The 18,349-nt window shown below is 37.2% G+C and overlaps 1 protein-coding gene across 1 annotated transcript; it reads left to right on the forward strand.

Moving 5' to 3' along the window:
• The first annotated feature begins 17,142 nt into the window (after positions 1–17,142).
• LOC104221211 (F-box/FBD/LRR-repeat protein At1g13570-like) lies at positions 17,143–18,117 on the forward strand. The gene has a single exon (XM_009772221.2). The coding sequence runs from the start codon at positions 17,143–17,145 to the stop codon at positions 18,115–18,117; it is 975 nt and encodes a 324-aa protein (XP_009770523.2).
• Positions 18,118–18,349: the final 232 nt, after the last annotated feature.

An 18,349-nucleotide genomic window follows, 5' to 3' on the forward strand; every position in this document is an offset into this window, starting at 1 on the left:
TGGGACGAAAATTTTAAGGCTACGAGGGTCAAAAATCAAAACATAACCAAAGGTGGTTGTTTATGCAAAATCAGCCTTCCGGCATCCCGTTTGGGAACATTTGGCTATATTTGACATGAGCGGCATTACCCGACTTATTTATGACAAATATTCGACATTTTTTGGCTATTTTTGCAAAGGAGAGGTTGGACATCACCCGACTTATTTTTGACAAAAGTTTTGACATGTTTTTCAAAATAGGAAACCCGATATAGCCAACACGGCCTTTCAACGCCTCGGGGACGTAAATTTTAAGGCTGTGTGGGTCAATCGGTCAAAATCTAAAAATATGACCCCAAAGGTGGCTATTTATGCGAAGTCAGCCTTCTGGTGTCCCTTTCGGGAACATTCGGCTATGTTTTGACAAAACAGCGTCACCCTACATATTTATGACCTTTTCTCGTTTTTCAAAATAGAAAACTCAATATTGCAAACACGGCCTTTCAGCGCCTCGGGGACGAAGATTTTTAAGGTTGTGTGGGTCAATTGGACCAAATCTAAAAAACTGACCCAAAGGTGGCTGTTTATGCAAAGTCAGCCTTCCGGCGTCCCTTTAGGAAACATTCGGCTATGTTTTGATAAAACAGCGTCACCCGACTTCTTTATGCTGAAATTAAAATTTGACATATTTTTTTGGCTATTTTAGCAAAAAGGGAGGTTGGACCCGATTAGGGCTGCCTACGTATCTCACATCCGGTGAGAATCAAACCAGCGTAGTTCGCCATATATAAACTAAACTTTTGTAAACAATACTCCTTTCTTTTCCAATAAATCAAACTAAAAAAAAATTCAAAGTTTCGGCAGGGTTTTGACACTACTTGGACATTGATTTTATTTTTCTAATAAAAAATAAGTAGTTATCTCCCTACACTGCTATATATTTTTTTCTCTTTTTTTTCTTCAAAATTCCTGATTTCAGAAGCCGGTCAGCATGCAGATCTGAAGCAAATAAATGTGCAAAACAAACAAGATGCAATAGGATGGTCTTTTTCATTTCAGGTTGCTTGTCCTAGACGGACCCAACCCCTGTGTTGAGTCCCATAAGCCAAATGCAACATGATGCAAATAAACGGTCATACTAGGGATCCAACATGAAGTCAAGTTATTCTAGGTTCAACCTGGGTATATGTTCTAGACAGTGTACCCGAGCGGACAACTCGAGTTGAGGAAGGAGCTCCTTTTCGGGAACCAAAAGGCTAGCCGGCTTAGAAACTTTCCGAGCCTCTTTTATTTAAGGTATGATACTAACAGAATAAGGGGTCTCAACTAATAAGCACATCCCCAGAGGTAAGAAGAGAAGGTTTCGGCACAGTTTATATGTACAGTTCAAATAATGTCAAAGCAGTAAAAATCATCATTTTGCACATTTTAGGCTAAAACATGTAATAAGATCAAATAATAAATAAAGCCAAATATAACAATTCATCTAAGCTCGAATTCTGAACCCTGAACCAGAGATTCTGGGTTCGTCCCCCAGCAGAGTCGCCAGAGCTGTCACACCTCCTTTTTACACGCACCTACCCCGAGGGATAAAAGCACAAGGAAGTTTTTCCAATTTAAGTGACAATATTCGAAATGAGATTATTCATTTATTTCAGAGTCGCCACTTGGGAGATTTATGGTGTCCCAAGTCACCGGTTGAATCCCGAATCGAGGAAAAGAATGACTCTGTTTAACAGTCTGCGCACCAGAAATTCGGATAAGGAATTCTGTTAACTCGGGAGAATGTGTTAGGCATTCCCGAGTTCCGTGGTTCTAGCACGGTCGCTCAACTGTCATATTCGACTTGATTATCTGATATAATACATGTTGAACATATGTGCAAATTTTAACTTTTAACCGCTTTTATCATTATTATTATTTTTATCGAGAATTGCAACATCGTGAAAATATATCTCGAACCACGTCAAATCAATGTACCCGTGGTTAACGACATATTTCGATTCTGTTGAGATTTGGATTTGGGTCACATAAATGTGCACCCGAGTTTAAGAAAATAAATTGTTAAAGGCGCGCCTAAAGCGACTAGCGTATCATTATTTTGGGTAAGACCGTGAAATTTGATAAACGACCGATCTCGAAGTCTATACAATTATTAACCATTTATTGAGGGCCCTGCACCTTGTGCGTTTTATTGGGTGAGGCTCATCTCATTTATTTTAAAAGGATAATCCTAAAGTGCCTACATTTTTTCTATTAAATTTGTCTCTAAAATATGAAAGAGAAAAGGTCCTAATTTATTTACATGCTTACGAGTTGTTAAATTAAAAAAAACTTGGCAATCTAATTTTAACCATAGACCATTTACATGCTGAAATTAACCAATAGTATCTAGCTAAACAATATTCCTACAAGTTCCGAAACGGTCTATTCGTTTAATGAGCTAACTGTTGAATGTTTAAGAATAGTCTAAATCAGCTAACATGCTTTTTGAGACATGATAATCATCCCAACAATAACGAACTAACTGGACAGAGTTACTACACCATTTATTTATTTTTTAGGCAATACATAGACAGTTCGTCCACTAAGCTACTGTCAGATGTTCCATTATATATATTAAACAACTACATGATTCTGATTAGAGGAAGCTAAATAATGTATGTATACAAATAAAATTCAGAATATAACTAAGATAAATTCAGAACTTCAACTCTTCATTTCATATTCATTCTTCATGTTTCAGTTTACAGAAACCAGCGTGTCAGTTGTGTACCTGATATTGGAAGCAAAAGAAAAGGAAGATCAGCAGGAATGCAGTAGCATACAACAACAGCAACACCCAGCAACAGATTTAAAAACCGAGCAGAAATCCAGCAACAACCAGTGAAGTAGTAGCAAATAACCGACCAAACTCAAGGAAACAAATCAAATGAAAATCCAGAAACACCAACAACAATCAAAGGGCAGAAACAAAGTAAATCTTTTTAGATTGAAAGACCAGTTAATGTTTAACCCTTAAATCTTGACCCCTCTATATATCCAGTGTATGCAGATTGTATATCGGGTGTATACTACTCTCTCTTTCGAATCTCCTTCGAATTATTTTCTCAATATTCAACGAATCCCGTATCCCCTTTCAATATTTTCGAAATCCTCTCTCAATATTTTCGGAATTCTCCCCTTTCCAATATCCAGACCCCTTATGTATAGCCAAACTTCAAGCATTTAAAATTAAAATCTCACCATCTTCCATCCATCCCCCATTAACTTTCACTACTTGATGTTTTGTACCCCACTATATTAAACAAATATATTAGTTCTCATTAACACATATCTTTTCTTTATTTAATTCCATTATTCCCCACTACCGCATGCTTTGTCCCCCACTATATTAAACAATATATTAATTCCCCACCATTATGTCTTGTCCCCCACTATGTATTAAAAAATGTATTAATTTAATATTATTAGTACCTAGTGGACGGAACACTCAAATTAAATAATTGTTCAAATTTTCCATTCCAAAAATACCCCTATGAAATTACTGAAATTATCTTAAAATACTGCAATTTACCATTCTACCCCCATCAGCTATAACTAATTCACCTAATCAATTCTAACCAAAATACAACAGCTATAACTAATTCCTAATCAAATTCAATCAAATTTAGGCTAGAAACTCAATATTTTTGACTGAACAATATTTTTAACAACAAACATACTTTCAGATTCAATAACAGTAACAAATTGAACATAACAAATAAGTAGATTCAAATCACTAAACTCAAAAATCAATTAAATCTAACAACATTATAACCAACACACTTCTATATTAAACTAAACAAGAACAAATGAATAAAAACAAAAATGAAGAAATAATCAAAAAACGATAAACGGCGAATAAGAACAGAATTAAACATATACTGATTTCAAATCCGAGAATATCAAACAAAATACGGACAGAAATGAAACTTAAACTAACTAACCGGAAATGAACAACAACGAACTTGAACGGAAACGGAAAACTCGAACCAAGACTGCCAACGACCTCGACGTGAGATGAAGCTGCTGGTGGTGGACGACCTCGACGATAGTTAACATGAGCTGCTCAGCTGCTGGTGGGCGACAAGGGTCGTGACTGGTCGACGCACGAGTGATCTAGGTTGCTCGACGAGCAAGAACGCAGCAGTGGGGCGCTGGGCAGTCCGTAGGGGTTGTGCGGAGATGGAGCTCGCTGGGGTTTCAGGTGGAACGAAGAAGAAGATGACCGGAGCAGCTGCTGCGTCAATGGCAATGTGAGGTGAGGTGAAGATCGAGTGGGTGGTCTTTTATGGGGAAGAAGCAGAAGCAGCAATGGCTATGCTGCTCGTCGGTTTCTGTCCAGCGGCGATGGGAATGGGGCTGAGGGAGATGGTGTTGGGTGGTCGTTTGATGTGAGGAGATGGAGCAGAAGTGAAGAAGAAGAAGATGAAGACGGGGCAGCCATGGTTGCCATGAATGGCTACAGTGCGTGGCTGCGTTTCTTGGCGTAGATGGTGGTGGTTTGGGCAGCCATGGGACGTGAGGTGAGCAGAAGCAGCGGGGGAAGCCATGGGACGGGGCTTGGGGTTGTTTGGAGAAGAAGAAGATGAGGGGGGCGGATGGTTTTTTTAGGGTAGTGAAAAAATGAAAATGGGGGTTGGGATTAGTTTGGGTTATGGGGCGGAGTGGGTCGGGTTGACCCGGTGAGTTTTTGGGTTGGGTAGAAGTGTTTTGGGCCTAAATTTAGAATTGAAGAGGAGGCCCAATTCCGATTTTCTTCTATTTTTTGTTCTCTTTTCTTTTACTTATTAATAAAACTAAAATGCTAAAATTAAATTATAAAAACCAAAATTATCTTAAAATACTAATTAACTCCTAATAATAATTATCACCCAAAATTAAACATCAATAAAAATAAAATCACACAATTTGGACATTAAATGCTAAAAATGCAAAAGATGCCTATTTTTGTAATTTTCATTCTTGTAAAACAAACTTAATTACTCATAATTGCAAACCTAAATCCTAAATGCAAATGCGACATATTTTTGTATTTTTTATTAATTTAGCAAATAAACATGCACAGACAAAATGCAAACAATATGGGACACATATGATAGCTACAAGCCGAGTCCATCAACCATATGTCTGATGATGTTGATGACTCTGTTGTAACTAATGAGAAGTCTGAATCATCACAATCAGCTACATTTGAATCCATAATGGCCTTTCCATTGTTATGTTTGGCCTTATTCTTCAACTTCGGACAGTCTTTCTTCCAGTGCCCTTTTTCTCGACAAAAGGCACATTCATCTTTGCTGGGTCTGGATCTTGACTTGGATCTTCCCTTCTTTGTCCTCGTTTGATTTTGAGGACGACCCCTCACAAATAGTGCTTCTCCTTCTCCGCCCTTCTGTTTTTCTCGCTTTCTTTGTTCATAGCTGTACAAAGCCGAACAAACTTCTCTGAGAGAAACTTCGTCATTTCCATGGAGTAGAGTAGTTTCAAGGTGCTCGTACTCATCAGGAAGTGACGCCAACAACATCAAGGCCAAGTCACCATCATCATAAGTTGTATCCATATTTTGCAAATCTGTGACCAACTTATTGAAACTGGTGATATGTTCATTCATCGTGGTACCAGGAACATAGGTGAAGTGAAACAGTCTCTTCTTCATGTACAATTTATTTTGACTATTTTTCTTCAAAAATTTATCCTCCAGTGCTTTCCATAATTTACTTGCAGAAGTTTCCTTTGTGTATGGATATTTCTGCTCTCTAGCAAGGTAGGATCGAATGGTACCGCAAGCAACACGGTTGATAATTCTCCAATCTTCTTCTCCAATAACATCTGGTTTCTTTTCTTCAATGGCCAGATCTAGCCCTTGTTGAAAAAGGACATCTAGAACCTCGCCTTGCCACATCCCAAAATGTCCGGACCCGTCAAAAATTTCTACCGCAAATTTCGCATTTGACACAATTCTTGTCATAAGCGAAGATGCCAATGATGACGTATTGTTGACACTTGATGTAGATTCTTCTTGTTTATTGTCTCCCATATTTGACACAAATATTATTTAATAGCTGACGACACAAATCAAGATTATTTCCTTTCTGATGTAGAAGATCAGACTAAGCTGCAACTACAGAGCATACTCAGACAGAACCTTGACTCAGTTACCAAGATAAATCTTTTCTGATGTGGAAGATCAGACTATGCTGCAACCACAGAGCATACTTAGACAGTACCTTGGCTCTGATACCAATTGTTGCGGAAGCCAAATGTATATAGTGTGAATAAGTCACAACTACTATACCAAAAATTATGACAGCCACCAAATAATAAATAAGACAATAAAGCAACAATAAAGGGAACACCAGAATTTACGAGGTTCGGCTAATTTTGCCTACTCCTCGGACACAACCAATATTTTATTTCACTCCAAAAATACAAGTGAAATAATACTAAAGAGAGAAGATACAAATGCCTTAAACAGATGAGAAGGCAAATGAGAGGTGTGTTTCAATCCTAAACATTAGGCCTTCTTTTATAGGGGAAAAATCCCCCCCAAACTTAACTCCCAACCAATGTGGGACTTTGGCATTTTGCCAAACTTCAACAAATCTCCACCTTGGCAAAATTCCACATTTTCAATTCTCTCTCAATAACAAATTTTGGTTGTGTCTTCATCTTCAATCTTCAGTGTTCAACAATGTTGATCAAATCCAAACAATGTTGAAACTTGACCGCAGTCACCACCTTTGTCAGCATATCAGCAGGATTCTCTGTAGTATGAATTTTCTTCACCGTGACTCCACCTTCTTCTATGATTTCTCGTACGAAATGATACCGAACATCAATGTGCTTCGTCCTTGCATGATAAACTTGGTTCTTCGCTAATTGAATAGCACTTTGACTATCACAAAAAATTGTGATACCTTTTTGTTCAACACCAAGCTCCTTTAGCAATCCTTGAAGCCAAATTGCCTCTTTCACAGCATCTGTAATAGCCATGTACTCTGCCTCTGTTGTAGACAAAGCAACTGTTGACTGCAAAGTAGACTTCCAACTAACTGGTGCCTTTGCAAAAGTAAACACATAACCAGTAGTTGATCTTCGTTTGTCCACAGTGACACTAAACTAAGAGCAAGTCTCAGGTTATCTAAAACTCATGGACTGCACCACTTTTCCGCTCAGCAAATTCATCTGGTCAAATTAACGAAAATCTCAGGTTTCGATCCTGAGATTGAGTTTATTCGGTTTCTTCTCTTTAGTTCGCCATCACTTGTGACAATGAGCGTCATGGAGCACCCGGAACTTGAAGCCGTAGAAGCATTGGATATAGCTAGGAAGTTGCTCCAGCTTCGACCACCAACAGCAGTACATATTGATTTTTTGAGGGACAGTTTAATATCATAATGTTATTTTAAGGAACTGGAATTTGGTGAGAGGATTAGTATAACTTCGATTTGTGTTTTAGTCTCTGCTCATATATAGATTCATAATTTTTTTTTTTTTTACGTATTTTTCCCAAATCGCTACAAAAACACATTATGTTTGACCTTGTTGATTGAGAATACTATCGTATTTCTGTCATAACACAAAATTCCGCATATTATATGGGGTACAAGTGGACCCGTAAACTTTGGCAGGAATTCTGTGTATGTATATGTATATATCTTAGAAATGGTTAATTTAAATTAATTGGAACCCTGAACGCTAAAAACCTTAGGGAGCACTGGTTGAGTAGAATATTGTGCCCTTTCGCATTAACATCATGGGTCTTCCTTTGGGTACATGTGCTATATACAGTGTGTACACATAAGCCATGTATGACACAATTATATTTTAAACTGATCTGTCTCAATTTCAAAACTAACTGGTGAATATGGCCAAATTAGGTCTAATCTTAGCTTATTTATCCAGAACTCAGAAGCAAACTTTTTGCTAATGATGCGTACAATGTGGCAATTCAGGCTACTTAAGGGCGCCAAAGGTTGCAGTTACAACTTATAAAATATCAAGAAAGGGTCATTCTAATTCGTTCTAATATAGAGATTAGAGATAAGTCAATATGGTCGTATTTGATAAAAATGCATTTATAGCATCAAAGACGACGACGATGACAATAACAATAACAACGACGACGACCTGGTAAAATTCCACTAGTGGCGTCTAGGGAAGGTAGTGTGTGTTGAAGTTTGGCAAAATGCCAAAGTCCCACATTGGTTGGGAGTTAAGTTTGGAGGGGATTTTTCCCCTATAAAAGAAGGCCTAATGTTTAGGATTGAAACACACCTCTCATTTGCCTTCTCATCTGTTTAAGGCATTTGTATCTTCTCTCTTTTAGTATTATTTCACTTGTATTTTTGGAGTGAAATAAAATATTGGTTGTGTCCGAGGAGTAGGCAAAATTAGCCGAACCTCGTAAATTCTGGTGTTCCCTTTATTGTTGTTTTATTGTCTTATTTATTATTTGGTGGCTGTCATAATTTTTGGTATAGTAGTTGTGACTTATTCACACTATATACATTTGGCTTCCGCAACAATTGGTATCAGAGCCAAGGTACTGTCTAAGTATGCTCTGTGGTTGCAGCATAGTCTGATCTTCCACATCAGAAAAGATTTATCTTGGTAACTGAGTCAAGGTTCTGTCTGAGTATGCTCTGTAGTTGCAGCTTAGTCTGATCTTCTACATCAGAAAGGAAATAATCTTGATTTGTGTCGTCAGCTATTAAATAATATTTGTGTCAAATATGGGGGACAATAAACAAGAAGAATCTACATCAAGTGTCAACAATACGTCATCATTGGCATCTTCGCTTATGACAAGAATTGTGTCAAATGCGAAATTTGCGGTAGAAATTTTTGACGGGTCCGGACATTTTGGGATGTGGCAAGGCGAGGTTCTAGATGTCCTTTTTCAACAAGGGTTAGATCTGGCCATTGAAGAAAAGAAACCAGATGTTATTGGAGAAGAAGATTGGAGAATTATCAACCGTGTTGCTTGCGGTACCATTCGATCCTACCTTGCTAGAGAGCAGAAATATCCATACACAAAGGAAACTTCTGCAAGTAAATTATGGAAAGCACTGGAGGATAAATTTTTGAAGAAAAACAGTCAAAATAAATTGTACATGAAGAAGAGACTGTTTCACTTCACCTATGTTCCTGGTACCACGATGAATGAACATATCACCAGTTTCAATAAGTTGGTCACAGATTTGCAAAATATGGATACAACTTATGATGATGGTGACTTGGCCTTAATGTTGTTGGCGTCACTTCCTGATGAGTACGAGCACCTTGAAACTACTCTACTCCATGGAAATGACGAAATTTCTCTCAGAGAAGTTTGTTCAGCTTTGTACAGCTATGAACAAAGAAAGCGAGAAAAACAGAAGGGCGGAGAAGGAGAAGCACTGTTTGTGAGGGGTCGTCCTCAAAATCAAACGAGGACAAAGAAGGGAAGATCCAAGTCAAGATCCAGACCCAGCAAAGATGAATGTGCCTTTTGTCGAGAAAAAGGGCACTGGAAGAAAGACTGTCCGAAGTTGAAGAATAAGGCCAAACATAACAATGGAAAGGCTATTATGGATTCAAATGTAGCTGATTGTGATGATTCAGACTTCTCATTAGTTACAACAGAGTCATCAACATCATCAGACATATGGTTGATGGACTCGGCTTGTAGCTATCATATGTGTCCCAACAGGGACTGGTTCGTGGAATTTCAAGAAGGAGAATATGGAGTCATCCACACAGCGGATAACAGCCCTCTTACCTCATATGGCATTGGTTCAATACGATTAAGGAACCATGATGGAATGATCAGAACATTGATAGATGTTCGATATGTACCGGATTTGAAGAAGAATCTCATCTCTGTGGGAGCCCTAGAATCAAAAGGGTTCAAAATCATTGCAGAAAATGGAGTGATGAGAGTATGCTCCGGTGCACTAGTGGTAATGAAGGCTAATCGGAAGAATAATAATATGTACCGCTATCGTGGCAGTACAGTTATTGGGACAGCGACAGTAACATCCAGTGACGACAAAGAGGCAGAAGCAACCAAGCTATGGCACATGCGCTTGGGACATGCTGGAGGAAAATCCTTGAAAACTCTATCAGATCAAGGATTGTTAAAAGGAGTAAAGGCTTGCAACTTGGAGTTTTGTGAGCATTGTGTTAAAGGGAAACAGACAAGGGTTAAATTTGGTACAGCGATCCATAATACTAAAGGCATTTTGGATTATGTACACTCTGATGTTTGGGGTCCTTCCAAAACACCTTCATTGGGTGGGAAGCACTATTTTGTAACCTTTGTTGATGATTTTTCCCGAAGAGTATGGGTGTATACAATGAAGAGCAAAGATGAAGTGTTGGGAATTTTTCTCAAATGGAAGACGATGGTGGAAAATCAGACAGGCAGGAGAATCAAGTGTATTCGCACAGACAATGGAGGTGAATACAAAAATGATCATTTCAATAAGGTCTGTGAAAATGATGGCATCATCCGACACTTCACTGTTAGACATACACCACAACAGAATGGAGTGGCAGAACGTATGAACCGGACCTTGCTGGAGAAGGTACGGTGTATGTTGTCCAATGCTGGCTTGGGCAAAGAATTTTGGGCTGAGGCAATTACATATGCATGCCACCTCATTAATCGTCTACCATCTGCTGCTATTGATGGCAAAACACCATTTGAAAAATGGTACGGAAAACCTGCTGTAGATTATAACTCTTTGCACGTGTTTGGCTCAACTGCATATTATCATGTGACGGAGTCAAAATTGGATCCAAGGGCAAAGAAGGCTATTTTTATGGGAATTACTTCTGGAGTCAAAGGATATCGCTTATGGTGTCCTATGACAAAGAAAGTAATATTCAGCAGAGATGTTACCTTTGATGAATTTGCTATGGTAAATAAGGTAACAGAAGATACCAAACAAAATGAAGGTGCTTCTAAGCAGGTGGAGTTTGAGGGAAAATTTATTTTTCCTACACAAGAAGCAGAGGAGGAAACAAATGAAGATTACCCTCTGGAAGGAGAGCCAGTAGAGGAGATTCCAACTCAGGAATCTCAACAACAACTTGAATCAATAGCAACCAGCAGGCCAAAAAGAACAATAACGAAACCTGTTCGTCTCATAGAGACGGTTGCTTGTGCAACCTCAATTGTAGCTGATGATGTTCCTACTACTTATAAAGACGCTGTCCAAAGTTCAGAAGAAGATAAGTGGAGGATTTCCATGAATGATGAAATACAGTCCCTTCATCAGAATCATACATGGAGATTGGCCAATCTCCCGAAGGGAAAGAAAGCAATTGGGTGCAAATGGGTATTTGCAAAGAAAGAAGGATTTCCTAACCAATTAGATGTTCGCTACAAAGCAAGATTGGTGGCCAAAGGATATGCTCAAAAGGAGGGAATTGATTACAATGAAGTGTTTTCTCCAGTTGTAAAACATTCCTCCATTAGAATTATGTTGGCTTTGGTAGCACAATTGGATTTGGAACTAGTTCAGATGGATGTAAAAACTGCGTTTTTACATGGAAACTTGGAGGAGGAAATCTACATGACTCAGCCAGAAGGATTCAAAGTTGCTGGAAAAGAAAATATGGTGTGCAAACTTGAAAAATCGTTGTACGGATTGAAACAATCTTCTAGACAATGGTACAAGCGATTTGACGAGTTTATGTTGCGGCAAGGGTACAAGAGAAGCAAATACGATCATTGTGTGTATTTGCACAAGCTTAAAGATGGTTCATTTGTATATCTTCTCCTATATGTTGATGATATGTTGATAGCTTCCAAGAATTTGGAAGAAATTGATAAGTTGAAGATTCAACTGAAGAAGGAGTTCGAGATGAAGGATTTGGGTGAGGCAAAGAAAATTCTTGGCATGGAGATAATTAGAGATAGACGTTCAAAGAAACTCTGTTTATCTCAAAAGGAATATTTGAAGAGAGTACTTCAACGTTTTGGCATAGATGACAAGACTAAGCCAGTTAGTACTCCACTTGCTTCCCATTTTAAGCTAAGTACTACTATGTCGCCAATGGATGAAGCTGAACGAGAGTATATGTCAAAGGTACCATACGCAAATGTTGTTGGTAGCTTGATGTATGCAATGGTTTGCACAAGGCCTGACATTTCACAAGCTGTTGGAGTTATTAGCAGATATATGCACAATCCAGGGAAGGAGCATTGGCAAGCTGTGAAGTGGATTCTACGGTATATTCATAATACTGTAGATGTCGGGTTAGTTTTTGAGCAGGAAGACAATCAGTCTGTAGTTGGATATTGTGACTCAGATTTTGCGGGTGATATGGACAAACGAAGATCAACTACTGGTTATGTGTTTACTTTTGCAAAGGCACCAGTTAGTTGGAAGTCTACTTTGCAGTCAACAGTTGCTTTGTCTACAACAGAGGCAGAGTACATGGCTATTACAGATGCTGTGAAAGAGGCAATTTGGCTTCAAGGATTGCTAAAGGAGCTTGGTGTTGAACAAAAAGGTATCACAATTTTTTGTGATAGTCAAAGTGCTATTCAATTAGCGAAGAACCAAGTTTATCATGCAAGGACGAAGCACATTGATGTTCGGTATCATTTCGTACGAGAAATCATAGAAGAAGGTGGAGTCACGGTGAAGAAAATTCATACTACAGAGAATCCTGCTGATATGCTGACAAAGGTGGTGACTGCGGTCAAGTTTCAACATTGTTTGGATTTGATCAACATTGTTGAACACTGAAGATTGAAGATGAAGACACAACCAAAATTTGTTATTGAGAGAGAATTGAAAATGTGGAATTTTGCCAAGGTGGAGATTTGTTGAAGTTTGGCAAAATGCCAAAGTCCCACATTGGTTGGGAGTTAAGTTTGGAGGGGATTTTTCCCCTATAAAAGAAGGCCTAATGTTTAGGATTGAAATACACCTCTCATTTGCCTTCTCATCTGTTTAAGGCATTTGTATCTTCTCTTTTTAGTATTATTTCACTTATATTTTTGGAGTGAAATAAAATATTGGTTGTGTCCGAGGAGTAGGCAAAATTAGCCGAACCTCGTAAATTCTGGTGTTCCCTTTATTGTCTTATTTATTATTTGGTGGCTGTCATAATTTTTGGTATAGTAGTTGTGACTTATTCACACTATATACATTTGGCTTCCGCAACAGTGTGTACGCAGACCTTACCCCTACTCCGAGAGAGTAGAGAGGTGGTTTCCGAAAGACCTTCGGCTCAAGAAGACAAAAAGAGACAATATATCAGTACCATCAACAAAAACAAAAGAATAATAACAGCATCATAAAAGCCAGAAAATAGATGAATATTATAGTAATAACCAGTAAATAGCATCAAAGACGAGTAAATAAAACGCAAGTTATTTTTAAGGCACTGTAAATTAAGGAAGTGATGAGAGCTTTACAGCAACGGTAAAGTTGTATCCGTATGATCTATAGGTCATAGGTTCGAGCCGTAGAAGTAATCACTAATGCTTGCAATATGATAGACTATCTACATCACACTCCTTGGGTTGCAGCCCTTCTCTGAACTCTGCGCTACTACAACGTAAGAGACACTTAGCTGAGGATAAAAATTATGCTGTTCAATTTTCTAGTTAACAATGGACAATCTACTCCTCTACACTAAACATTCTGTACTGTACTGTACTATCAATCTTGTGATCATCTCCGGACTTCTCAGCTTCTGTCGGGAAGATCGCAAATTTCTTTCTTGTCACAGGTAATAGACACAACCAGCGAGGGCAGAGGTAGAACACGACCTTTGGCCGAACCCATTAATTTTTATCCAAATGTATTTATTTTAAGAAAATTATCGAATATGTACAATTTATTAATTTAGACCCAGTAACTTAAACAAGTTAGAACTCAACACCAACACACGTCTTTTTTTAATTTTCTCTTTTTTCTTTGTGATCTCCTCCGCTTTTACTTAGATGCAAAAATATCTATCTTCTTTGAGTAATTTCTAACAAAAGTCTAGCAATGGTTGCCGCTTTATTCGCTTTTTGTCCACTTTTAGATATAGTATTGCATGATATTTTTCGGATGAATATTTCAAGAAGATGAGAAATGGAGAAAATATTATAGTCGTTGCTAGAGAAAACTTTTTCCGGCCAAGCTCCTTGTCCTCCATTATCGTCAGTGTTCCTTTATTTATACACTGTGTAATCAATGTATAATAATTGTATAATATGGTGTACAATCAGTGTGTATACCTTATACAATAATGATACATGTATTATACAAAATTGGACGTGAAAAGTTACGGTGGCTATGGTGAGTGTTAAAAATATTGCATATAATGTGTATATATTATGTATGCACATTTATATGAAAGGTGTATCTACACTGATATAATGCATATACAATTTTTATACAAATTCAATGTTCATATAATTTTGTATATATTTTGTATAGAAAGTGTATAATAGTATATATATTGTTCAACGACATATAAAAGGTGTATATACACTTTATACTTGAATATAATGTGTATAGTACATGCAAAACCTATATATCACCTTCTTCCTCTTCTTCTAATATCATGAGTATTTTTTCTTATACAATATTATATTTTTCTAGATCGGATCACTAATTTTTTTGTTTGTAAAAGATAAAAAAGGAAATTGTAATTTGTGTATAATATGATGAAGTTTGGTGGTTATGGAGAAGACGATTAGGTTTAATGGAATTTCTAGGCTGAAAAGGGTGGATTTTGACGGGGATTTCATTAGGTTTGAAGGATTTTTGGGATTATTTGGCGGGATTTAAATTTTTTTGAGTACTAATATTAAACGTAAAAGAAGGTTAAGTGACTATCAAAAATTGGGCTAGCAGCTATTATGATTGCATTGAGGAGCCACAGTTTTCCGCTGGTTTTCTGCGTTTCACTTGCTAGCCCTTATAATTGGTTTTGGGCTATGAATTGTATGCTTTATCTTAAGGAATTTTTCATAAAGCACCATCTTTTAGGTCTAATTAGCCATTTATAGATACCCTTTGCTATATTACGTGTTATAGATACCTTTTATGTTTTTATACAATGTATTTCATGTATTTAAGCCGTTGTATTCATTAATACAACCAAAAAAATAGGCGTAAAAACTGAAATTTCAGCTAAGTTTGACATGTATTTAGCTGTATTCAAGCGACATTAACGTTAAATACAGTAACGTATCTACGCAAAATCTGGAAGGTTAAACTGGTTAAAAACGGAAGGAAATCAAATCACATGATATTCTCCTAATTTAACTCAACGGACTAAAACGATCCCTCATTAATCTGTATTTGAAAGATACATAATAAAGATTATAACTGAATAAAGAGAAATACATATGAATAATATAGTTGAGTAGAATTGTATACAGTTGAATACAACAAAATACAACTTAATTCATCTGAATAAAACACTTGAATAAAACAAAATACAAATGAATAAAACTCTTGAACGATGTGAATATATAAATGAATGCTACTGAATACATGTGAATACAACTGAAATATATATTCGAATACAACTGAATACAAATAGGCGATTTGGGCGATCTAGAGAGAGAAACAGCCTTATGGCTTCGCCGGCCGGCGGCCAGCCATTAATTCCGGCTGGTCAGCCCCCTAACACATCTGAGATATATTAGTAGTTCACAACACTGGTAGAAGGCCAAAAAAGGATTCTCTACCATTAATGGTGACTATGTCCATCAACTTAGTTCACTTCTCCATACTATAGACCAGCTATGGCCAAGTTTGTTGCAATAAACAAGGTGAGAAAAGGGCAATCAACAAAGGATATCTTCTTAAACAGGCGATCAAATTGGCCTTGCTGATCTTCCCATCGTGATCTGTATCAAACAAGGTGAGAAGTCTGTGGATCTGCGATGGTCAAGATAATGGAGTAATAATGGAGGAGAACTAGAGAATTTGGTGGGAGAAGAGGTATGAATCGTGGGTTGAGGGAGAGAGTAAAGTGTATGCAAAAAGAGAGAGAGAACGTGGTTAGTCAATTTTACTGTGATTATGTGAGAGAAAAGACTAAAAAGGAGAGAGAAAAATATTATTTAGCATATATGGTGCCTTAAATGTAGGATGTATCTATAATTAGATATTTGGCTATAAAGTATAAAAGGTATCTATAGGATGTAATATTTTAAAATAGTATTTATTTAAAATAAATAGGGTACTAAGGTTTTCTATAGGGTGTAATCTTATAGCTATCCATTGTCATTAATTTTCGCCGAGTGGCTACAAATGATTTTTGCTCTAGTTTAAATAGGGGAATGGATTGAGCCAAATTCGCCAAAAAGTCAGCAGCCCAATTATAATTTAATACTCACAGTTTATATTTATGTTTTTTTTAGTCGCGGCTACTAGTAGCAATTTTAAAAATTAAGCCCATATTAGATAGAAACGTCTCCTCCGCATTTACTGTATAGATACTCAACAACACTGCGCTGCCGCTCCCCTGTTTCTCTTTACCTATTTCTTCAGTCAAGTTCTTTATTTTCTAACGGAATCTAATTGTAATTTTCTCTGTTATCATTAATTTCTCTTTCATATCTGTTCTGCACTTCTCAATGGCACTTTGATTTTCTTTTTGCTTTGCTAACTTTTGATTTTGAGAGTTACATAATGCTTAGAAATTTAAGAATTCAATACCCTCTGCCTTTTTTTTTGCCCTTTTCTATATGTTGATTTATTTTCCCTATTTGAGACATAAAATAAAAGAGCTTTTAAGTCTGACAAGAGCCTCTCTATCCCTCGGGCCAGGGGTAAGACATGCGTACGCACTACCTCCTCAGACCCCATTTGTGGGATTTCACTGTGTCGTTGTTATTCTTGTTGTTTAAGTCTGACAAGAGAATGCATGTAGTTATTATGTTGATATTGCTGTTTATTGGATTTTCTGTTATTTTTTTGTTGTATTTTTTTCATAGGGAAAAAGTGGAGCTGATTACATTGGCGTATTTGATTCTTATTGATAGGAAGATATGCCTCCAACGTAGGAAAATAAATCAATCAGAAACAAGTCAGGAGTCAATTGCTGATGAAGATATAATCAGTAACTTGCCAAGGAACGTAATAGATTGCATTTTTAGGGAAAATGCCTATACGTGAAGCGGTAAGAACGAGTGTTCTTTCAAAGAAGTGGAGATTTTACTACTTAACCATTCCGGAGTTAGTTTTTGATGACCAGTTCTGCAAAGAACTTCAAGACTATGCCGCCACTCAGAAGAAATTGCGTATATTATCTGAATATGAACTCGAGCTCAAGTACCAATTTGACGAAATTGTTACCAAGTCTCTTATGCTTCATCCTGGTCGAATAGAGACATTTAAAGCGTGCATTCCTAGTTTCAATTCCACAAAGGGTCCTAATGTGAACAAATGGATTCTGTACTTGTCTCGGAAAAATATCAAGAAATTAAACTTAGAATATCCCAAGAAGGATATTGTACGTCATAAGTTACCTCCTTATTTCTTTTCTTGTCTGGATTTGACATACTTGAAGCTCCGTAATTTTGATGTCTCGCCTCCGCCACCAGAGTGTAAAGGCTTCCTATATCTTGACCAATTAGTGCTTATTGGTATTTACTTTGCGAACAACTGTTTTGAAAGTATTCTCTCCGGTTGCCCGGTTCTTCAGAGGCTAGAATTGCATTTGTGTACCGGTATTCGTCATGTTAATATCAGTGGTTGTAAACTCAAGAGGTTGCGCATAAAGGCCTATGATAAGTTTGAATCAATTTCCTTAGAAAACGCTCCTAACTTGACTGAAGTTTCTGTAATGCTGGACAGAATTGTAACAGACTCGGACAAAGTTGTAATAGGCTTGGAAGCCAATCCTAATTCTGATTTGGTTAAGTTTGTGGATAGCTGTCCTAGAGTCGAACTACTTTGTCTAAATGGAAAGTTTCTGCAGGTTTGTACTGCTATTGAAGTTACTTATACATGTCTCTATTTTCCTATTACTAAATTCAAGTTTTTCTTTACCTTCACAACTGACACTATAGGCAGGGGCGAAGCTACAGCCTATCAACTGACCACCCTTTGTCGAAAAATTACATTGTGTATATAGGTTAAATATTAGGTTTTAGAGGTATATAATTTATGTTTGAACACCTTTTATCGGAAATTCTTTTTCTTTTCTTTCAAATTTGAATACCCTTGAAATTTTTGGCTTCACCACTGACTATAAGGGTTCCAAGAATTATTTTTTTATTTAATCTGATTAAGATGTGATTCACAATCATTTTTTCCAGCTCCTAGCTCAAACACCAGTTCCCCCTAAGCTATCGACATCGCCAGAC

Source organism: Nicotiana sylvestris, chromosome 10 (assembly GCF_000393655.2).
Source record: "Nicotiana sylvestris chromosome 10, ASM39365v2, whole genome shotgun sequence".
Lineage (NCBI taxonomy): Eukaryota > Viridiplantae > Streptophyta > Magnoliopsida > Solanales > Solanaceae > Nicotiana > Nicotiana sylvestris.